This window comes from Lactuca saligna, chromosome 7, assembly GCF_052625555.1.
Source record: "Lactuca saligna cultivar CGN05327 chromosome 7, ASM5262555v1, whole genome shotgun sequence".
Lineage (NCBI taxonomy): Eukaryota > Viridiplantae > Streptophyta > Magnoliopsida > Asterales > Asteraceae > Lactuca > Lactuca saligna.
Genome location: NC_136423.1, coordinates 5422192 through 5447666, shown reverse-complemented (window position 1 = coordinate 5447666; position 25475 = coordinate 5422192). Strand labels below are relative to the sequence as shown.

The 25475-nt window shown below is 35.8% G+C and overlaps 1 protein-coding gene across 4 annotated transcripts; it reads left to right on the top strand.

Moving 5' to 3' along the window:
• The first annotated feature begins 12603 nt into the window (after positions 1 to 12603).
• LOC145004509 (uncharacterized) lies at positions 12604 to 17413 on the top strand. Of its 4 annotated transcripts, XM_078963446.1 has the most exons (3): positions 12604 to 12731; positions 13825 to 13883; positions 15625 to 17413. In XM_078963446.1, the coding sequence occupies exon 3, from the start codon at positions 15646 to 15648 to the stop codon at positions 17296 to 17298; it is 1653 nt and encodes a 550-aa protein (XP_078819572.1). In that variant the 5' UTR covers positions 12604 to 12731; positions 13825 to 13883; positions 15625 to 15645; the 3' UTR covers positions 17299 to 17413. The 4 variants fall into 4 exon arrangements, with proteins under 4 accessions (XP_078819572.1, XP_078819570.1, XP_078819571.1 ...); XM_078963444.1 differs by lacking the exons at positions 12604 to 12731; positions 13825 to 13883 and adding an exon at positions 14825 to 14975; XM_078963445.1 differs by lacking the exons at positions 12604 to 12731; positions 13825 to 13883 and adding an exon at positions 14942 to 15053.
• Positions 17414 to 25475: the final 8062 nt, after the last annotated feature.

The following is a 25475-nucleotide window of genomic DNA, read 5'->3' as shown; positions in this document are numbered from 1 at the left end:
TCCACCCCTTCTTTCCTTGCGCGATTTCCCTGTCTTCCCAAGGCAACGCTCCATAACCATCTATCCCTTCTGCCGCTGTGAAGACCCTTTCCTCACCAAATCTAATACTCCTGCCACTCCCAGTACGGGTCATCGTTGCCAGTACCCTCTGGGCATTCATCCTGCTATCATTTGGTGTTGAGCACCCCACGATCGACTAACTGAATTCCACCATACTCTGCATCCCCGCACTGCTACTGACTAGGAATCCTGCTATTCTTATCTGGCTTCCGAATGAATTGAGACCATCCTGGTCCCTACCAACCTATCAACAACTGGATTACCGACCCTCACCGATTATTGACCCAGCACAACCACTAGTCGCTCCCAGCGACATTCGAAGATACTTCCGCCACCTATACAGCTCAATCTATTCTACCATGCTGGCACTATAATTTCCTGGGATCCCCGATCCCCTTGCCTAGACGCTAAGATCCTACCAGGTCCTACCTGTGCTGCTAAAACTCACGGGCCTCGCCCACGGGTCTCACCCAACCGTACTACTAAGCCACCCGGCTCTCAGGTCTCACCTATACTGCTATCCTCATACGGGCCTCGCCCACGGGTCTCACCCGACTGTATCCTAGAGAGGCCTCTTCCAAGGTATCATCTCTCCATGGCTATATAGGAAACTCCATACCATTCTCATCCTTTTTCCATTCCCGATCCCTATCTGAATGTTAGGAGATAAGGGCCTCGCCCCGACTCCGCCAACGAGCTACTACAAAATGCTACGACTACCCCGTAGTCTCACATCACTTTCCACCACTGACTGCTGACACGAAAACATCTCCTGCTATTTGACCTCAAGATCCCCATTTCGACTCACATGAGCTCTACATGTGGCCCTTTAACCTGAATCCGAACCACATACCCACCATTACCCTTCACACGCACGCACTGATGGGAAGTTCTCAAACTCCCAACCCTGAACTTTTAAACGCTGAACTACCCCTTTTCCTTATCAGAAATCATATACCCGATCTGGATTCGTGTGCCCTTACCCTTATACACTCGGAGGATTCTCCCCCACTTGGATCCTGCTTACACCTCGATGATCGATGAGAAGAAATCCCAATCCTTGCTACCATAATCAATCCGCTGAGGAATCCCAAGCTTACCATAGCTAAGGATCCAACCTGTCCATTTTAAAACTTATACGGCTCCGAACTAGCGAGATATACCGAGTCTCTCCGAGGCATGCTACGGATGCTGCACTCAAAGTAACTTTCTTCGATACAACTCATCCCTTAATTACTAACCAATAACCAAGGTATGCAAATGGCATATAACTCGATCCTAATGAACCCGCTCGAAAATAAAATTCTCAACCGCTAATGATGCAGAACCATAACAATATAATCATGCACAAAATAAAAGAACTGAAAACGGAAGTCGCATACCTGCAATGTCCGGCGTTGCTCGCATCTCCAAAGTAGCCATCTGAAAAGCCCTGCCTCCTACCGCAGGCGCCTCCGCACGGCCCTGACGACCGTCTGTGATCCTCAAAGTTGCAGGGGCGGGTGCCATCACCCGTCCTGCTGAAAACAAACTAGGGCACTGGGCCTTCTTGTGGCCCCGCTGGTTGCAGTGAAAACATATCAAGTCTGATCCCTGGGTGATGGTAGCAGTACAATCTCTGCTAAAATGACCCGTCCGACCGCACCTGAAACAGCCAGACTCACCACCACTACCACTCCTGCACGCGCCCCCGTGCGTCCTGCCACACCTTCCGCATCGACTGCGGTCCTGATAATCCCTCGAACTTGAATCCGTTCCCTTGGGCCTTTTTCCCGAACTCGCGGCTACCTGAACCTCATCCGGCTTCCTCTTCCGGATCTGCTCCAAATCAATTTCCCTCTCCTTGGCCCGAGAAATCATATCCTCTAGAGTCTTACATCCGGACCTGCTCACGAACTCCCTAATGTCATCCCTCAGCATCTCGTGATATCGTGCCTTCTTCATCTCCTCATCCGCGACATACTGCGGAACAAGAAGGGCTCTCTCTCTGAACTTGGCGGTGATCTCCGCCACAGTCTCAGTAGTCTGCGTCAAATCCTGAAACTCCCGGGCCAACTGTTGTACCTCAATAATCGGCTAAAACTCCGCTCTAAACCTCGCTGAGAAATCACTCCAAGTCATCGCGTCCAACGCGACATCATCCCCTAAAGCGTGACCAATCTCCTCCCACCAATCCCTCGCTCTGTCCTTCAGAAGACAGGAAGCGAGTCTGACCTTGTCCTCCTCAGGACACCGGCTCGTACGGAATGCGTTGGCAACTTCAGCCAACCATCTGCTGCTAGCGATGGGGTCCCTAGCCCCATAATAATCTGGTGCCCCGCAAGCCCTGAACTCCCGAAATGTCAAGGTACGCGCTCCCAACAAAGCCATCATCTCCATACGGAAGGCTCCCAGCCTCTCATCCAAAATCTCCAATATACCCTCCTTGACCGTGCCAAAGATCACAGGAGTCTGAGCTAGAATACTGCGCGTAACCTCCGCTGATATCAACTCCCTCATCCGCTCCTCGAGCTGCTCGACCCCTAAACCCGAGCCTAATCCCTCTCCGGCGCCTGATCCACCCGCTGGTCCCTCTTGCAATGTCACCATACTGAAACGTACAACATAACCACTATCAGAATACTCCTCACTACTGCGAGACCAAACATACTCACTACCAGGTTCCCGGTCTTGTCTCGACCTTCCCTGAATCGAGTACGGATCCTCTGCTTTCAGTAGTACGGGCCCATACTACCTTCCACATCTATCCGTACTTTCCTCAGGAACTGCTTTGACTCCACCAGGTCCCTTTTTCTACTTCTACTGCTCCCAGCACTACCTCATCCTAGGCTTACCCTAGGGAAACCTTTGACTCAACTCAACCAGTCCTCAGCTGCTGAAGGCCTCCTCGCAATGCCAATTATCCATCACCTGGATACCATCACATGTGATGAGGCTTAGATAATCCTTCAAGTAAAAGACTCGTTCCTACAACGGTTGGACTCAAACAAGAGCTGCGCAATAGGACCAAATCCAACACTCTGAGATTATTCAACCCTGATCACATGTGACGTGACGTATCCACCTAATGGCTAACTCCCATCACTTAGAATCCCACAATGCACAAAGCAAGCAACATTCATACAAGGGAAAATCTAACCATAACATACTCAAGAAATCATATCCACATAGCAAGAATCTGAACTAGCATGCAACACAACTCATAACTCAGGCATAACCTCATCAGGCTATCCTACTACTGACTATTCAGCACTATCATGCAGATCAAAAGCACATATAACAGGCACATAAGGCATCCTCCCTAGATCCTTAATCTAGCATGCTGCTCTATTAACTGATAGTCAAAACATAAACTTGTATGGGTATTTTGGGGTACTTACTTGAGCTCGGTTGATTGCATGCATCACACCTCTTTTCTCTTTTCAAGTTCTTTTCTTTCTGAATTCTTTTTACTTTTATAAATCCGTTTTCTTTCTCAAAACTCTCTTTACAAAACTATCTTTTCGCTTTTGAAAACTTTTTATCCGACCCCTCAGTTTGAGTTCAGGCACACCCGAGAGTATGCCCGAATCCCTCAAACCAAGGCTCTGATACCAACTTGTAACGACCCAAAATTTAAGACCAAAAATTTCTTTAATAAATCATTAATTAAAGTAACATCATCATTCCAAAACATAATATGAGTATAAGTTTTCAAAACATATGTTCGTTATCAGAGTAAACATTCCCAGGCTGTCTAATCTATGGTGTGTGCCATGCGATCACCCCGAGCTCTTTCCTCCGCTACCGGAAGTACCTGAAACCAAAACTGAAAACCGTAAGCACGAAGCTTAGTGAGTTCCCCACCCTACCACATACCATGCATAACCACATACTGCACATACTGGGCCACGCCCCCTATCTTGGGCCTCGCCCCCTACCTCGGGCCTCGCTCGCTACAATGGCCCCGCCGCTCCAGGCCCCGCCTGGCTTCGAGCCCCGCTCGGATACAGATCTGTTTTACTTAGGCCTCGCCTGTCACAGGGCCTCGTCCATCAACAAATAATAACACATAAACATTTCATAACACATACAACTGGTTTTGTCCTAAGGCCTCGCCTTTCCTGGGCCTCGTCCATGTCCAGCTACTGAGGAGTCATGGAACCCCATCCATGCTCCTAATGGTAGTGAGGTACGGGCCTAGCCCACTCTCACTCCTGTTCTAATTCGGGCCTCGCCCCTAATCTGCTACTAGTGAGATATGGAACCCCATCCACACTCTGCTATTGGTGAGATACGGGGCCTCGCCCACACTCACCTCCCTACCAGGTACATACATGTATCACACAGACAACAAGTATAAACTATCATATATAAACAATTCCTTGGGCGCCCGCCCGCTATTACTGGACCTCGTACTGCAAACAATGCTAGCATACTGTGCCTAGGGCTAACCCCCAGGTCTTCTACTCATAACTACATGGGCCGGCATTGTGGCCTTAGACCCATTCACACAAAGGGAAACTCACCTGCACTGGCTGAACTTGCTGATGATCTCACTAGCTGCTTCCCGACAACTCACGGAACTCCTGCTCCCCTTGCTCTCCGAACTACCAATATCAATGCAACACTGAGTCTAACTGACCCCCGAAAGACAATCAAGTCCACCCTGGTCCAAAGTCAAAGTCCTGGTCAAAGTCAACCTTCCAGGTCAACCCTACTCGCCGAGTCACCCTAGTGACTCGCCGAGTTCAAAATGATCAGATTCCTTTCATTCGCGACTCGACTCGCCGAGTCAGTCCATGACTCGCCGAGTCTACCGATTTCTGAGTCCAGACCTGATCAACTCACTGAGTCTCCACCCGACTCACTGATTCGAGTCACAACTCGAAGGGTTTGGGGTTTCGCGACCTGACTCGCCGAGTCCAAGGCAATCTTCATACGACTCGACGAGTTTTTCATCCCACTCGTCGAGTTTCTCCAAAACTTCATGCTACTCGCCGAGTCCACTCAAAGGACTCGTCGAGTCCCTTCAGATCTCCTTACATGCAGAGGATTTTTGGGTCATGCATGGACTCCAAACTATAGATCCACCCTTCCCAAGCCTATTCCACACGTAAAGTTGCAAACTTTACGTGTAGAGGAGATCTAGGCAAGATACGCCATTAACTAGGGTGTAAGGCCAAGGGACTTCAAAATCGACTCAATGGCTGATACTTTATGCTTCTCCAGGCCCTAAAACACTTGAATCTGAAGTAGCAACTCCAGATCCGGCTTCTAACCCAAAATAATAACATTATGGCAAAAGAGCCCCAACAACCACACATAGATCTAGGTGCAAAAAGGGTCCAGGAACTAGTTTATTACCTCCAAGTGCTCAGAATGAACTCACAATCCCAGATCTATAGCTCCTTCTTGCTTCTCCAAGTTCCTTCTTCCTTTTCCAAGCTTTAATGCACCTTCCAAGGCTCAACTAGGAGATATGACGGCTAGGGTTTGATATCCAGGGCTAAAGAGGCAGTAAGGAACCCTAGGAAGAAGATTAAGACATTTATATAGGCCCCAAGTCTCGAATTTAGGGTTTTCCACGCACAGACCAGACTCGCCGAGTCACCTTGATCGACTCGCCGAGTCGGTCGCTTACACCTCGACCCGGCTCCCGCTCGGACTCGCCGAGTCGGCCCTTAAATTAGGGCTTTTCTTTCCCTTCTTGGCCTTTGAAACTTTGGGTGTTACATAGTAAGCTCCTTTTTTTGTTTTAGTTCTGAATAAAAGTGTGTTTCAACCCCAACATAAACTAGTATTGGCTTTAGATTTATCATCAGAAGTAATATGGAGCCCATTATAACCATAGCAATATAGCAATGCCAAATTTTCCAATAGAGGACTCCCAGATATTATATTTGCAATCAAATCTTCATCTAAATACATATCAGAAATACATAAACTCCTAAGATTTTCACAACTAATTGCCCCACTTGGATTCAACTTGCATCCTGATAGTCTCAGATCAGTAAAACACGAATTCATGAATATAAATTCACTTAAGAGAAACTCTGCTTCCCCCTCCCAAATGTATAAGTTCAGCTCTTCTACAACTTATAGCATAACGAATCCAATTGTTGAATTACGATACAAATTGGATATCATAAAAGGTATGTACTTTGAATTTCTTAAGTTTCAATTAGCAACATTGAGTTAGGTTTTATCCAACAATAATGTGAAATCAGACCTTTACTTATGGTTTTTTGATAGTTAGTGAATGATCTGAATGTGTAAAAATAAGAGTTGGTACCTAATTCCAAAGATGTTTCCATCGCTTGAAGAGTGTACCAGTTCTAATGGTGTCTTTTGTTGATGGTAAACGAAACAGGATTTCAAGAAGCAGGCAATCAGGAATCGCACTGATTCTATCATCTTCCATGTTCTCCTTGATTTCTTGAAATTTAGTCCGTTTCTGGGAAATTTTACATTGATTTTGTCATTCTTCCAACATCTTTCGACAGAGCCTTGTTTTCCCCCATGAAAAATTGCACAAAACTCAATTAGCCCTTTTTTGTTCTTTTGGGATTTTTTTTTGGGGGCTAAAAAGTTCTTTTTAACAAAATGACTTTTTGACTTTTGGTTTTTCACAAAAGAATGTTTTGAAAAATGTTTGGTTTATCTTTTGAAGAACTAAAAACTAAAAACTCAAAAGTCATAAAAAATCACTAATTTATGACTTTTGAAATAGCCCCTTTTTGTTCTTGCCAAAAAGTTGATCTAATAAACTTTTTAAACTGTCAAACATCTTTTTTGACTTTTAACTTTTTGAAAAAGAAAAAAGTCCTAAAAGTCATTCTCAAAAGATATATCAAACACCCTCGTATACAATACATCTATACATCTGAAAGTTTTGCTTTACCACCCTCTCTACTTTGAAAATATACTATTCATTCTATTAAAAATAAATATTTTTTCATATTTAAATTATTAATCCATCATTAGCCAAAGGGATAAATGGATAATGACTTACAAGGGTAATATATTTTTTTAATTTGTATATATTTAGTTACTGAGTTTTTTTTTCGTCTACATTTACCCTTTCAACTTGTTAAACTGTACACATTCAGTCCTTATGACCGGTTATTCCAGGGTAATATATTTATCACTTTGTACACATTTAGTCCTTAATATTTTTGTATATTTAGTCATTTTTGTTTGACAAAATTACAAAAATGGTCTGTATAGTCTGCCAAAAGTCACGAAGTCAGACCCTCCTAATTTTTTTGATACAAATGGTCCTTGTGGTTTGCAAAACTTGCACTGATGACCTTTTTACTAACGTCGTTAGTATTTAGCCGTTAGGGACTGAATCTGTAAGGTCATTCTCGTCTTTTCAAGTATACAAGGACTAAAGTCGTGATAGTTGATAAAACATAGGGACCATTTTTGAAATTTCTTTGCCGAGCCTGACAACGACCAGCCTCTGATTGTTTCTATTTAGATTCTATAAAATCACGCTACGAGGGTAAGTTTCACATTCCCACCTTTTAATGTTTTCGGGGTGGGGGGGGGGGACGCATGCTAAATATTGTATACAAGTTAATATTATGTTTATATGATAGTATGTTCTTATCATCATAGATAGTTATTAACCGGGATATAGTTGTCTCGTATGATATATACCTAGAATATACCTGATATTTTTAAAACATACGACTATCTTAAAATTGCTAGCATGTTGTTATTATAGTTTATACTAATATAGCCCCTGAAGTTATATTCGGAAGTTCTATATATACTTGTTAAGTATGTTGTTATTATTGGTTTTATGTTAAGATAAAACTTGGTTTTACTTCAAGTTATAACTATTATACTGCCTAAGTATTATGAAATTAGGAGTAATGTTTAAAATCATAGTCAAGTAACTTAAGGTTTTAGACACGAATATGCTTTTGTTATTAGAACTATAGGAGGTCGACAAAGTCTACATGATCTATTTTATTCATCGAATAAGATTGGAAATCTTAGGGCAAATCCTCTGACCGTAACTGTTAATCATGTGTGAGCGAGGAAGTTGTGTGTATAGATTTATGTGGGTTAACACCCCACTCGTGGTTGCTAGCTACAACCTAACGGTTTTACAGGTGATGAACTTGCCCATTTTTTTCTATTCTGACGTAGATGAAGCGTCCAGAAATCTATTATTAAGGTGCAACACTTATAGCATCATTCAGAGGTAGTGGCGTCGTATTAGCAGCAGTTACGGACTCATGGTAGCACAATTTTAGAAGCATTATACTTTGTCGATACAATATGAATGTTAAGTTTAAGTTTCCTAAACAATTATACTCTAAGTACAATGAACTTGTAGGTATACTACTTGGTCATCAAGTAGACAATTATACCTAGTACACATACTCATATAGAATTTAAATAAGATTTATACGTAGCGGTTTTACTCATATAGAACTGAAATAAGATTTATATGTAGTGGTTTTACTCGTATAGAATTGAAATAAGATTTATACGTAGCGGTTTTACTCGTATAGAATTGAAATAAGATTTATACGTAGCGGTTTTACTTGTATAGAATTGAAATAAGATTTATACATAGCGGCTTTACTCGTATAGAATTGAAATAAGATTTATACGTAGCGGTTTTTACTCATATAGAATTGCAATATGATTTATACGTAGCAACCGTCATTTTTATGGGATTACAAACACTTAAATTCATAATATATGAGACTTATAGATATACTACTTATTTAGTAAGCAAACCATTATACCTAGGATATATATATACTATATGTTAGAAATAAGTACGAGTCAGAATGATATTTTCAAACTATGTTTTATACTTTTCAAACTTGGAAAAAAAATACTATTTTACTCAGAGTCAAAACATATGGACTTACCAACTTTATGTTGACGTATTTTTAAAATACATGTGTTTTCAGGAATTTGATAACTTTGATACAAGGAATGACGTTATACCGTCCGATGTTTCCACCATCAGCTGGGGGCGTGACACACGATGTAGCGGTTGACTAAGGTCAACATTAGCCATTAATGTTTTCCGTTGAATTTTGGCATGGGTTAAATTTTAGTCAAATTTCTATTTTTAGAAAGTAGACTTAGGGTTTGCCTTGTGTGGATTGATAGGATGTGTTTAACACCCATCTTTTAGCGGTAAGAGCTGTTAGTTACGGTCGTCGTGACATTGAGCAGGGGTGAGTCTCTTCACTGCACCCGTGGGTCAAAGGTACCAATGTCGGCCCATTGGATTATGTTTATAGGATGATAGTTATTTTTGTGAAAATTGTTGATATGGTTGCATGTGCTTCTTGTCTTTGCGACTCATGATCATATGTTTGTATGCTTATGTCTGTGTGGCGAAACGGACACGGGGGTTGATATGGACCTGACACAGCTACAAGTTGTTATATAGAGTCATTATTCCACAGAAATGTTTTAATAACAATATTATCATCTTTTAGGAACAAATTTCGCATCAATTTTTATACTTTGAAATAAATTAAGCATAAATAAAAAGCTTTAAATTTGCGGTAAAAATTGAGATGTCACAAGTACCGTAAAAAAAACCAAATTAATACAAAATTTTCACGCAAAATGAATAAAACAATTACAAATTCAACATGATTTACAACAACTTGCAAAGTTAACAGAAAAGCAGGGAAAACGATCAACAAGTTTTCAAGACGATGCTTCAAAAGTTTCAATTTAATAACAATAAGAGGCTGTTGAAATTTATCCATATTTGTAAACTTTAACCGCATCCCCAAAATGAATAAAAGAGTACAGTAGTGATAAAGGTGGTTCAAAAGGTACCAAAGTTTCCAAGATGAGTTACATTATTTTATCAGATGCACATTCTGGGCTTTATTTGAACGGAGAAGATGAACTCGAACTTGAAGAGGTAGTTCGTCCGATAGATATTGATAAGGTGAAAAAGAGAGGGTTTCGTCGAATACATCGGGAATTGGAAGAGGAAATGTCATTCAAAAGGTTGCTAGTAATCTCAAAATTAAAATTTTGAATTCAAAAACCGTTTGAATTTTGAAAATGAGAAATTGGGGGAGAAAATAAAACTCAAGAGGAGAAGTAAGAAGGTGAAAAGAAAAAGCAGTCGCGATAGAAAATTTCAACAAAATAATTATCGATCATATCATCGAAAACGAGTTCGATATGGTTTTGAGAGCTAGAGCGAAAATCATGAAAAAATATGACAATTAGTCTTATTTTATAGTGTTTTAATTTAATTAGTGTTTTAACTATGTAATCGTTTTTATTTAAAATAATAGAATATTTTTCTTTATATTATTATAAATATGTATTTTAAACATTTATATAATTAATAAGGTACATTTTAAAAAAATATTGCAAAGTATGTTACCACTCCTATCAATTTTGTGAGAGGAAGGAGCATGGGAGAAAATAATCTAACTATATATTATAAGATATGATACCATATCCGCAGGTCTTAAATATGTTTTTTTTTCTTTTTATCAAATTCAAATATATACTTAAAAGAAATTTTAACTGTTAGCGATTTAATTAAAAATTGGAAACAATTACTTGTGCGTAGAAGAAAAGTCACAATAACTTCATAAAAGTCTAAACTCATAACTCTCAAGTGGTCCCACATCTACCATGTCATCACCCCGTAATATTTGAAAACTGAAAAGGATCACTTTTGAACTTTCAACGAATTCCAACGGTCTACTCTCCTGTTTCATCATAATTACACACCGTACGATCATTTGGAAACGGCCCCTTATTTAATTTTACCCCCCTCAACTTTTCAAAAACTGTGCAAAGAAACTTACAAACCATTTTTTCTTTGGCAAAATTGGGCTGTTGTTATTGTGAATTTGTGATAGTTGAATAATAAAACTGGTGTTAAATAAATCACCTAACAAATATGTGAAGTTTATCCTGAATCCTCAAAAAAGTTGAATCTCAAACAACCACCAAATACCCATATCAAAGAGACTCGATTCTCACATCTTTTAATTGAATAACCGAGTAAAAAACCATTCTAAAAAAGGAAAATTATTATGAAGAAAATCTTTATAATGCTCTTGACGTTATTATATGTAATTATGTAAAGTTGGCTAAAACGAATACAATTTATTAATCTAATTTGACGCAAACCTAAATTTAATAGATCCATTGAGATTTAATGTGGTGTCAAGATGATATTTTCGTGAACACTTTATTTAACATAAATTTACTAAAATTTAAAATTAATAGAATATACAAATAATTAATATTTACATTTTTACTATAGGGTTTAGCATCATTATTATTATTCATATTATTATTATATTTTTATCCATTTGAAAAAATTTGATAGTGTCTATGAATCTAATCCATGTTATAACTCAAAGCACGTAAAGCTAGTTGCGGATGTAGAAAAAAAAAAGTTGGGATCTGCATTTGATTGATCTAGAAATAATTTTATATGTCAAAACATAATGAATAATATTAAATAAAAATATCATGATTAATTACATTTTCACTCAATAAATTGGACAGGTGAATAATTCTTTATTTCACAAATTACATGATGTTTATATAATTCAAAATTTCAACTGCAAAAACAACATTCACAAATATACAATGATAATACTTTGTTAATGATCTTAGTTAACATTATTTTTATCAAATATTGCATTTTTTTAAAACATCAAATATGTCGAAACCATCAACTTACAATGGGTTTTCGGAACAAATATGACAAACAGTCTCGTCATGTTTTTCCCACGTTTTATTAAGAATTTTTGAACTCTTTAAGGATAAGTTTGATTTTTTTTAAAAAAAATCAATTTTCTTGTTTTGAGAATAGGTGGTGTGATTTTCTTAAATAAAAATGATATTTTTTAAAGATAAATAAGATACGAAACATCTATTTTATCCTCATCACTTATCACGACGGTGCTTTCTTGCTTTCTCCGTATGCAAATATTTTGAAGAGGATATGCAAGATTAGTTGCAATATATAATTTTTTTTTATAGAACATAGATAATCACATTCTTGTAAAAAGTCAAGCCATATTTTTATTTACAATAACAAATAAAGATGCTAGACGATCTGCTATTTATAGCTAATAAAAAAAACGTACGCACAAACACTGCATTTTGGGTCCGTATATGATGATGTGATTCTAATTTTTCAACGTGTTATCTATAAATAAAGTCAGTTTTATAGTGACGTTCGTTAATATTTCACCAATCCCCGTTTCTATAAATCATTTCAAATGCATAGTTATGTAATGAAGGTTTGTATAAGGTAAATAATGCAAATTATAGAACAAGAAGGACTACTATCGTTAATCTCAAAAACCAGAAGGATATTTGGCCTGCTACCATTAACCAAGGTATATTTAAAAGTAATTTCTCTCTCCACACCAACACCCATAGAAGCCAGAGAAACGATGCAGTCATAACTTGAAATATATGCATAAACGCTTGTACAATTTCTATGATTTTGTGTTTTTACCTCTGTTTACTCTGAACAGTTGTTTCATAAAGTGAATCTTGGAGCTTGCGTCTGACATTAGAGAGGGATTCGAAGCAGTAGGAAGAAGCGTTTTTTTGATTTTTGAATGCAATTGTTCTTGTCGTCGTGCTTGCTTCACTCCATTGTCATCCATTTGCGAGCTTGATCGTCTTCATTGCAGGTAAACTTCTAAATTTTAAATTTTAAATTCTTCCCTGATTCTTGTGCATTTCCGTTTTTGGATACTACATTTGACCGTTGGGTCTTCTATTTCTTCAGCATTTCATGGTCAAAGTTGGTGTTTTTAAGATCAAATCTTTGGTGGGTGTTCCTAAAATTTCCTTCAGATCAATCTTTACCATTTATAAGGTGTTTCGATATCTTTAGAAATTTGTTGTTTAGTCACTGTTTAGGTTCTCTAAGTTTAGGGAAATTTGTTATTTTAGATCAAATTCAATTCTTTGTTGGGTGTTTTTGACTGTTTGTCAAAGTCAACACTTCAGTTATGAACTTATGATTTAACACTTGTGAGGTAATTTCGGAAAATAGGTTTTAAAGATTAAATCTTTGAGGGTATTTCTCAAAAGCCAAATTCTTTGAGATTGCTGCATCTATTCTTGTCTTTTTTTTGGAAATTTTCGGAAAATAATATTTGAAACGTCAAACCCATCATTACCCTTTTGATGGAATTGTTCTAATCTATGGTGGGTGTATTCCAAATTTCCAAGAAATTTATGATTAAATCCTTGATTGTGCATTCTAATTTTAGATAATAGTGTTTATAAAGATCAAATCGTTGGTGGGTATGTCTACAAACTTTTAGAAACTTATTGTTTAATCTTTGAATGTACTCCGTGAAATAGGAAAAATAGTGTTTTCAAAGCATGATCTTTGATATTGTTTTTGTACAAAGCAACAATTTTCAATTCCAAAAGCAATACCGATTCATATTGTGCATTAAAACTTATACATTATCCGCAATTGGTCTAAAAAAGGGTAACCTTAATCTTTAGGAGGGTATTTCACACATTTCTTAGAAACTACTTTCCGAATCCTAGATTGTGCTTTTAACTAATTAGGAAAGTTTTTTTTTTTTTTTTTTTTTTTTTTTTTTTTTTTTTTTTTACGTAAAGTTCAAATTTGTTTAAAAGGTTTTTGCTTGAAGTTCTTCTAAAACAACACAGCCAACAATACCCCACCAAAGCCCCTTCCTTTTTTCAAACTCTCTGATTTTAGTTTTTGTTAATTATTCATTTTGTATTTGTTCTTCACAGAAGCATTAGTCTTGGATTTTGAGTAATTCAAACGATGGCAAGAAACCAATCACATTGAGGTATGGATTTGATCTTTGTATTAATTGCCCCAAAATTTAATTTGCATTTGGTGGGACCATCATCGACATGGGTATAAATGAAATTTTAATTATGGACCCATAAAAATTAAAAACAATAGAATAAAAAGATGAACTTTAAGTTAACTTGGGTATTGATGGATAACCGATTGACCTTTGTTTAAATTCGAATATTACTCGGTCCCTATAACTATATGGAGGTTCGTTTTCAGTGACTCTAGAGCATGAGTCAACTACTCGGTCCCTATACCTATGTTTAAATTCTGATTCCACCGGGATGTTCCTTTTTCCAAAAAAAAAAAAATAAATAAAAACTTTTAGTTATTTGAAAAATAATTTGATGGGTTGGTGCCATTTCAATTTTGTAAAATATTGTATTGTATGAGTTTGTAGTGAGGGTTGATAGAGACCCTCTAAAGTCCCCACTTCAAAGCAAAGTCTCGATTCAGTTTTCTTCATTTCTAAAGAATACTTGCTCTAAAATTTTGGAAAAATCCAACTTTTTATATTAAAAACTCTAACATCATAAAACTATTTATAGTTTTGTAACACCAACATGTTTTCATTCAATGTAGTAGTTATCAAATCTCGAGCTTGAAACGAAGCAAAATTCGTTTGACTTTATAGCTAGAAGTTAACTCGATTGACTCTAGATTCGCTTTTCGAAAATAAGATATATAATGAGGACAAAAAAGGCCCAAATTTGAATCTTAGCATTTCGAAACATGACTTCACATATACATATATAATTTTCTGATAAATAATAGACATAATTGTCCTTTTACGGTTTATTTCACAGAGAAAAAAAACGTACATGTCATATCATTTTCATAATAAAAAATCAGAAACTTTCTTGATAATTGCCTTTAATAGGCGGCTCTTTCTTAGCCACTGAAATGTCGTCCCCTCACTTTCATCATCTTTACACTACAATCGTGTAAAGTAAATCAGAAAGAAAAATAAGCAACAATTTTGTTCATATATATAGATAGATATATCTATATATAATTTCTTTGTATTATTAGAACTTGATTGTCATTTCTCATTACACACATGTGGGGTTTGCATTTCCTTGTAATTACTTTGCCTCTCTTATTTTTAGTAAACGGATTATATATGACGATGCAAGATTCTCCAATCTTCTATACATTGGTCCCTTTTTCTTTCTTTAGTCTTTTTATTTAATTATTTGATAATTTGAAAGTTAGGTGATGCAAACTTTTCTATAGTTTAACGAAAAAGTTGTGATTTTTTCTGATTTTTAATCTTATTTTCGATAACTTAACTTGAGCATGTTGGTTTCTCAAAGCTTCAAGAATCAAATTTGATCTTGGTTTCCTTAAATTTCTTGATCTTGCTCCCTTTTTTCTTATTTATTTTATTAATAAAGTTTCATGTTGGGATTTTTCCACATCTTTTAAGAACGAGGTTCGATTTTTTATCTTGTTTTGGATCGCTTTGCTTAAACATATCGGTTTCTTTGAGCTTGTCGATTCAAATTGACATGAAAAAAGTCAAAATTGAGGTCTTAGATCTATAATATCCATGTAAAATCTATATGTACATCTTTTTAGTCTTAAAGCTTCGATTTTTATCGATTTTCAGTTCAGTATGTCGGTTTCATTAGGCTTACAGATTCAAATTTGACCTCAATAACTCAAATTCGAGTTTATTTTAATTTAAACCCCTGAAAATATTGCCTTTTGTTTCGTATTTTTTGCAGATTAGAGTTGGTTAAGTTTCAATGGCCGACCTCCGATTAGCCGATGAGTCGCTTTCACGTGCTAAAGATCTTGTTCCGGTGGCTTTGGAAAAGGCACGAGAAGTGAAAGAATTCCCAGGAAGATGGAAAATGATTATATGTCGATTAGAGCAAATCCCATCTCGTTTATCAGATTTATCAAGCCACCCATGTTTCTCGAAGAACACGTTATGCAACGAACAATTAGAAGCAATCTCCAAGACTTTGAATGAATCAATCGAGTTGGCAGAAACATGTTCAAAGGGAAAATACGATGGAAAGCTCCAAATGCAAAGCGACCTCGATTCATTATCAGGAAAACTCGATTTGAATCTTCGAGATTGCGGGCTTTTAATCAAAACCGGTGTTCTTGGTGAGGTCACCATGTCAACCGATCTTGAAGGTACAAGTCATCGAAGCACGGACAATAACATCCGGGAATTACTTGCGAGGCTGCAAATCGGTCATTTGGAAGCTAAACATAAAGCTCTCGACACCCTTGTTGACGTGATGAAAGAAGATGAAAAGACGGTTTTGTCCATTGTGGGACGTAGTAACATCGGAGCTTTGGTACAACTCCTCACCGCTACTTCACCAAGAATCCGGGAGAAAACGGTTACTTTGATCTGTTCATTGGCGGAATCCGGTGGTTGTGAAAGTTGGCTAGTTTCCGAAGGTGTTCTTCCACCTCTAATCCGGTTGTTAGAATCCGGAAGCTCAATCGGAAGGGAAAAATCCGTAATCGCCCTTCAAAGATTGTCAATGTCTGAAGAAACCGCAAGGGCGATAGCGGGACACGGCGGAGTCCCGCCACTCATCGACATTTGTTCCACCGGAATCGGTGATTCCGTTTCCCAAGCTTCGGCCGCTTGTACTTTGAAAAACTTATCTGTAATCCCCGAATTGCGCCAAACCCTAGCCGAAGAAGGAATCGTGAAAATCATGATTTCGGTTCTCGATACCGGAATCTTGTTGGGATCAAAGGAATACGCGGCGGAATGTTTACGGAATTTAACCTCGAGCAACGATGATCTAAAAAGATCGGTGATTAACGAAGGTGGGGTCCGCAGTCTATTGGCTTACCTCGACGGCCCATTACCTCAAGAACCTGCGGTTGCGGCTTTACGGAATTTGGTCGGGTTAGTGTCAATGGAAACCCTAATTTCACTCGGACTGCTTCCGAGAATTGTACATGTGTTAAAATCGGGCTCACTTGGGGCCCAAAAGGCCGCCACATCATCGATATGTCGTATTTGTAACACGACGGAAATGAAAAAACTCGTGGGTGAAAGCGGGTGTGTCCCGTTGTTGATCGGTTTGCTCGAGGCTAAATCGAATGGGGTTCGGGAAGTGGCGGCTCAAGCCCTTGCGAGCTTAATGACAGTTCAATGCAACCGAAGAGAGGTTAAAAAAGATGATAAAAGTGTCCCGAGTTTGGTTCAACTGCTTGATTCTAGTCCACAAAATACGGCTAAAAAATACGCAGTTTCTTGTTTGGGTTTGCTTTCTTCGAGCAAAAGGTGTAGGAAACTGATGGTTTCCTACGGGGCAATCGGGTATCTCAAGAAACTCAATGAGTCAGAGATACCCGGTTGTGGGAAGTTGCTTGAGAAGTTGGAAAGGGGGAGGTTGAGAAATTTGTTTGGGAAAAAGTAGATTTTGTTGTTTCATTATCTTGTATGAAACAGAAACACTAGTGAATGTATGAATTTATTAACTTTTGGGATGTTTTCATAAGTTTCTACAGAAATAAGTAATTGTTGTAAGTAAATTATTTATTGTGTTTTGGGTTGTTACTTTATCTTTTGAAGGTAGACAGTATTATGATGCTATGAGAAAAGAAAGTACATAGATTCATATGCATTGAATTATAGGTAAATTCGTCGGTTTGCTAAATTTTGTTTCTAATGGATTAGATGAGTAAAAGCTAAAAAGGTAAGGATGAGTAGAAACCAAAAGTTATTGGATGCGTAGAAAGGTCTCGATTATCACATGTTTGGTTTGATCCAGCTGTGGAACACTAGAACCTGATTTCTTACGTATAGAACTTCAAACTCAGTATTTTCAGTTTAATTAAGGGTTTTTTTTTTTTTTATTTATTTTTTATAATTGTTTTTCTTAAATTAATAAATCGTGTTATGTTAGTGATTTCATCACATATATTTTACGCAGCTATTATAAGCAATTTTTGTTGCTTCTAAACCTCAAATTTGTCATACCAAATATTGAACGATTGGAATGGGGCATTTGCTTGTAAATGTTAAGTGTATATATAGATAATATTTGTATAGTCCCATGTATTATATATAATGTGAATATATTAGCTACGGGAAATGTGTTGTCTAGCATGTTAGTGGATATAGATGATAATCGTATAGGCATGTGTATTAGACCATTTATTATATAGCCCACTCTTGTATATTGTATATATATTATGTTTAATAGGAAGATAAATATATAGTTATGATATTCCCAAGTGGTTGATTTTTACCAACCCTTGGTTTCTGTGATCAAATCATGTTGTCATCCTCAAAGGTCCTTATTGGTTTCAACCAAACTCCTCGCACATAGTTCTATTGTTTTACCTCATTTACTACATGTATGGGGTTCCATCACAGCCACACAAACTCTTTCTTATATATCACATAATGTCAGATTAAGAGAATGGAAACCAAAAGAAGTGTAAAATGCTCTAGGATTTATATCTAAAAATCTCTTTTGCACTCATTGGTGTTTTCCTTTCATATTTGCTCCATTATCATAGCCTTGACCACACATATCATCAATTTCAAGACCAAGAGATTTTAACTAATCCTCAAGTGTAATATCAAATAGTTATTTTCCAAAGGTATCATCAACATTCAAAAAACCTAAAAAGGACTCCTCGACAGTAACAGAATTATATGATAAAGTTAAATATCTCACTATTATAGTCATTTATTCCTGGTGACTTGAATCGGGAGTACAATCAAGTATGATTGAGTAGTACTTTGCTTCCTTTATCTTCTTGATAAGTTCTTTTTTAATTTCTTGAGCTGACAAAGATATTAGTTTGTTTTGGATTAAGTGACCAAGATAATACACATGAAGCCCATCACTTGTGATCTGTCGCACATGCTCTATGATAACTGGGTCAAACTCTTCCAACATTTCAATGACACTCAAAAAATTTCCGTTACCTATTAAATACAATTAATAAATAAGAAGTGAAAGCAGTCATAACAATTAACAAAAAGGTATTTGTTAGAATTAGAACAAAAAAATTACAATTTATAGTTACCTTTTTATATAACTTTTCATTGGATCCACGAAATGCTAAATTATGTTTAGCAAGAAACTTCACTACTGCAACGATTCTCAAAATGACTTGTTTCCGTAATCTCTTTCTTTCTTGAATTGCTAGTATTAAACTTTATCAATTGTTTCATTCGAGTTCAATCTTTTACGCATATCAAACCACTTATTCTTATTTGTAAGATCATCCAATGAAATTTCATGTTTTTTAACCCTAGTGGTGACATGGTATCAATCTGCATAACCTTCACCATCTAAATTACCGTTTGAAATCCCTTTTCTAAACACTTTACAACAGAAACAAAATACCCTATCTAGATCTTTTGAATATATTGGCCATTCTCTATCACACTTCTCCAAATTTGGTAAAGTTCTTGTATATAAAGCTACCGAAACCCATCTACCAAATTTATCGTAAGGACCATACATAATACTGTTATCTATTTTAGGGCCTTTCTGGACCAAAAGTTTAATCTCCTCATAATTAAGTTTTTCCCACCTTCTTGGATCATATACATCAACAAGCTTTTTAACGGGCTCTTGCTCTTCTACCTCTTCTACTTCGATATGCTCTTTCTCTTCAATGTGCTCTTCAACATGTGTCAGCCTTTCTCTTTTCTTCATCTAGTTTTTTTTTTTTTTTAACGTTTTTGACTACCGGATGGTTGTTTAGACTTCATCTCTACAATTTTACAAACAATAAACATAATTTGATTCTTTAAACACTATGGTCTCTGAATTCCAAGTTTCTAATAAACAATTATACAATAAACATAATCTCATAATGTAACATCCCAAGTTCGGAACAAGAAGTGAAGGGTGCTAAGTGTAATTTCGAAGAAGGGACTCGACGAGTAGGTACGCTTACTCGTCGAGTCGTAGGGGGTTTGGGTCGCGAATTAAGTAACCAACTCGTTGAGTCGGAAGCTGGACTCGACGAGTTGGTATTGGAATAAGAAAAAACCCTAAACTTAGGGTTTGCATCCTATTTAAAGGACTTTATGTCCTTCTCCCAGCCTCTTATTCCCCCCAAAGAGTTTCAGGAAAACCCTAATTTCGTGTGAGGCTTCATTATTGAGGAGATTGGAGCTTGGAAGAGGAAATTGGTGGGAAAGAGCTTGAGGAATTAAAGGATTGCTGCAAAGGAGTGGTGTAGATCCAAGATCTACTTCAGTTGGAGCTTATATTGGAGGTAATAATATGTTGCTTGGGTTCTTTTGCATCTAGATCTTTTATCATTTGAAATTTTAGGGCATTCTTGGTATGATTAATAGCTACTTCGAGTTAGAGGCTTAGATCTAGGCTTGTGATGGTCCATAATGTCATAAAGTTTCAGTCTTTAAGTTGTTGGTGAATCCCCTTTGTCCAAAACCCAAGCCCTAGTGTGTTTTGGGCCTAAATCTCCATGGTTTCACGTAAAGTTTGCAACTTTACATGAGGGTTAGATTGTAGAAGGGTGGATCTATGGATTTAAGCATCTGCATAGCTCGAATAGCTTCTGAATGGGTTGAGAACTGGAGAGACTCGGCAAGTCACATGGGTGTACTCAATGAGTTGTATGAACATAAGCATGGACTCGGCGAGTTGGAAGAATAACTCGGCGAGTCTGTTGAAGATTGCCTTGGACTCGGTGAGTCTGTTCTTGGACTCGACAAGTCTGGTCGCAGAACCCGACCTCTTTTAGTTAAAGCCTTGGATTAAGTGAGTCGGTTGGCGACTCAGTGAGTAATTGAATTGAAAATTTAATTGGATTAATATGACACAATGACAATACGACATAGTGATAAACAATTAAAAATTCATGAACAACATTCAAGAATCTAAAAAAATAAACGGCTGAAGATAAACAATTAAACAATTACACAATTAAACATAACATGAATCTCAAAATTTGATAATACATTCAACTGATTCAAGTATGTAATTGAATTGAAAATTATAATTTACAAACTCATAATCCTTAATTCCTTATTCCTCATTCCTTAATCTCTCATAATCTATTACATTCACAGGACCAAGAATGAAGAATCATTTTCATTGATAAAGTGATAACAGTAATACATGATAAATGATAAATGGATAATCGTATAATTGTCTAAGACTCTAATCGACCCTCACCTAGAACATGTTGTATCTATATTCAATGGAGGATAGATGATTATTCAATTCGATGAATGATAATCGTTGATTGATGCACGTTGTGCCGATGTCGCTGATGCACTGCCCTTTCGTTTCCCTGCCCTGATTCCACTGATTTGTATTTGTTGATTGATTCAATCGACTTTTTGTTATAACTAAAACGAATAAGATGAATCGATGATGTATTGAATGAATGATCGATCGCTACTGTCTTCACTAATTCGCTTTGATGTTGATTTCCGAATCCAAAATTCTAATGATGTTGGATGGATTGTTTGGGGCTGAAGTGTTGAACTGATATACTACTAAAAAAAATTGGACCCCTTCAAATATTGGGCCCTGTTCCATTGCCCATGTGGCACCTACCCTAAACTAGACCTGCTTCAGAAACTTCCAAAATGTTGAGTCGTTTTAATGAAGTACAATGTCATTTTGGGACTCTAGGAGAAAAACACGATCTTGTAACGGGAAGCATAGTTGTGTAATCATGTTGTGGATTGCCTGAGATGCTTCAAAGGTTGTATAACACTTGTGGTAGTCTTACACGATCATGTAATCTTGGCGTGGTTTTATGCATGAGTAAATGGTCCATAACTTCTCTTACATGGTCATGTAATAGGGTCACACAACCGTGTAAAGGCTTTTCCATGTGTTTCATGCATAAATCTTAAGTTTTAGCTGCTTCCATCCAATGCCCATCTTTTATTAGTATTCAACTCCAATTATGCTTCAATGCTTCCTTAAGTGCATCCTCAAATCTCAATGTTCTCGTACCGATCCAATTTACCCTGAAAATTATATTAAAAGTGAATAGTAGTACATTCTGCAAAGAAAACTGAGACATACACAATTTACTGAAAACACAAGGGAAACCGCCATTAAATGATAAGCTAGAAGTAATAAAAAAAAAACATGCTAAAAGATGCATAACAATTGCATCTAACACATATCTTTCACATATATTATCAAGTCGCCACACCCTTAACACCCCGCTCCCGAGTTGAATCAAAGAAAAGAAGAGAAAAGAAAAGGAAGTAAGGAGAGAAAAGAAGAGAAAAGAAAGGAAAACAAATTTGTCTTTTGTGCTCTTGAGTTGGAAAGAAACGGAAGGAAAGTTAAACATTTTATTCTTTCTTTTCAAATCCTCCCAAATCAGAAGGAAAGTTAGGAGGGAAAGTGATCCTTCCACTTCTTTCCTTTAATGAAACTCGTGAGCATCAATCTCTCTTACTTTCCTCTCATTTTCACTAATTTCTTTTCTTTTCTCTCCTTAAGTTGAACTCAGGAGCCGGGTGTAATGGTTTATACTTAACATGTGATTTTTTTTCGAACGTTGTCATTAATGAAGTCTTCGATTCACTCTAAACCGTATAATTGTCTCTTGTAAAAATAGTTCACATTTACCACACAATTAAACAAAAATATAACTTTTGTTTACAAGTAACTTATTCAAAATTTTAAAAGTACTTGTTTACTCATCATGTTTAACGAAACCAACTTCACATTTCTTTCAGAAAATAATGTTTAGATTTCTATAAGAAAATAAAGGAAAATCTTATAATACTTAAAGTTAATGGCCCGATAATGGTTTTAGTTAAGTAGCAACATCATATCACATTGTGAATTTAAGGGCCACATGTTTTTGTTTAATTTGTTTTTATCATTATCTATTAACAAATGGCCAAAACTGTCACTAAGAATGAATAAAGCAATTTCTTCTTTCATACAGATTTAACTCTAATTGAATGAAATAACATATTTAATAGTTATATGAAAGAAAAAGTTGAATCGTATGAGTATGCAACCACTCATGTCACATTGATTTAAAATAGGAATTTAAATAGAAAAGTTTGTAATGATTCATCTCATATTGATTATGCTAGAAATCATCTCGCATTGATATAAAATAAGAATATATATATATATATATATATATATATATATATATATATATATATATATATATATATATATATATATATATATATATATATATATATATATATAAAATAAAATGATCAATTATCTCAAACTCTTGGAAACTTTAAGGAAACCTTTTATATATATATATATATATATATATATATATATATATATATATATATATATATATATATATATATATAAAAGGTTTCCTTAAAGTTTCCAAGAGTTTGAGATAATTGGTCATTTTATTTTGCCTATTAATTATTTTGGAATTTCTTTTTTTTTTTTTTTTTTTTTTTAACTAAAGGGTTTGACATAACTGGTCATTCTATTTTGCCTATTAACCATTTTGGAACTTTTTTTTTTACGGGTTTTTTTTAACTAAATAAAGTTTAATACATATCGATGGAATTGCCCGGTTTTTTCTTGAAGTTGCAATTTCATCCATTTTTATGTTATTTGTATTGGGTCGGTCATTCCTTCTTGATCCTTTTGCACCGCCATTTTTTTCTGATCCATTTACTAATTCCATCGCTTTGAACCTACTACACGTCCGTTCAGGTCCAAAGCTACCATCTACATGGTGTTTTTTCCTCTGAGCTTCTATTGCCCATGCAGGAGCTAACACCGACAATATGTTAGCGATTGAATCGTCTCGCTGTTGCCACCATCAACATCTGTCGCCGCCTCCATCTATCTATCAACAGCACCTAATTATATTGGTTACGAATCAGACCCTAAGAACTTGAAGGGGGCGTTGTTCACTGTGGTTTCACATGCTACGTAGGCTGAAACCGCACTCTACTTCCTCTGGTCTCAGCCCTTTTATCTACTATATAAGTTCGTTTACAGTTACTTTAAGACATAAAAAATAACCTTATTTTCGAAATATTGGAATACTGGATTAGTCGGTATACGAAAGTTGGTTTGGAAATCCACGTTAGGGAATTAGTTCACTTTACAAAAATAAAAATTAAAAAATAATCAATTTAGAGTACCATTTTGTGCATTATTTCGTCGGGTTTTTCCGCTACTTTTAATAGAAAAGTTTGTAATAATTCATCGTTCATCTCATATTGATTAATACTCAAAAATTTAAGCAGTTGACTAATAAGCTATCGATTAAACGTGCTATTGGAAAATAGATCGGAGTCCGTACCGATATTATGTTTCAGACTTTCGTTGGTTAGTCAACTATGTTGGCCAATGGTTTTTTGAACATAGGTTAAAGGAAAACTATAAATCCAAATGGAAACAATTAGTGTGCTTAACCTTGATAAGCTAATAACTATAAATTTAAACTTTCTCCAATTATCGATCTGAACAAGTTTAATAATATAATAAGAGTGTTTTTGTTCCTTTCTATTTAAGGTGTTAAACAATTTTTGATAAAAGTGTTTGATGACTTATGTGACGACAAAAGTTTATAAAATTATTTGATTTAGGATGGAGAGAAACTATACGTTGATAATCTTATGAAAATATTTTGATTAACTTATAGTCGTTATATAGTAATTTTAGATGAAGAATCTACTCTAATAAATAAATGTATTTTTGTCACATGTCACACTCTCATTTAATTTGTCAAATATTATTTTATGTAGGGGTGAAATTGGTACGGTACCAATTCATTTTTTTTAAAATCGTGTACCGTACCAACTATAATTGACATAAAAAAATTATTATCGGTACCGTACCAAGTATAATTGGTACCAATTTATTTGACTACCAACAAGTTTGGTTGATACAAATTGGTAATGGTATATACCAATTTCTTTTAATTTTATATTCTAAGATTTAAAAATAAGCAACGACATCAGGATTTTGATATGTAGTGTAGAAATTAGTTACATAATTATTTTAGTTTACAAAAGAATTCTAGTAAAGTAACGCTGAAGTAACATTTTAATATTGTGCTTTAACGTGGTAATAACTATTGACTAATACGACCAAATGAATAATATAATGTTATTAAAATTGTAAACACTAAATACAATTAACAGTTGATATATATATATATATATATATATATATATATATATATATATATATATATATATATATATATATATATATATATATATATCAAATGAATTGGTTGGTACATATTACCATAGTATTCCAATTTTTATACCATTACCGTACCAACATTGATCAATTGGTACGATACTACCAATCAAACTTGTTGGCTACCAAATATATTGGCTACCAAGTTTTTTGGTTTGATTGGTAACATGTTGGTTGGTTTTCCATGGTATAATTTTACCAGCTCTAATTTTATGGCTATTTTGAATTAATTTTTTTCCACATGTTATTTTATAATTTTTTTCTATATTTTTAAATTATACATACTATTTTAATATAATAATTACAATAAATATAGTAATAAATAGATATCAATTTTATTAATGAACTCTAAAATTTTCAAAATTAAAACTCATTAGTTCTTTTATTTATTTATTTAAATTATTTGT

Bases quoted from the DNA above. Each gene is read 5' to 3' on its own strand.
- LOC145004509 (XM_078963446.1), top strand. From the start codon at position 15,646: ATGGCCGACCTCCGATTAGCCGATGAGTCGCTTTCACGTGCTAAAGAT.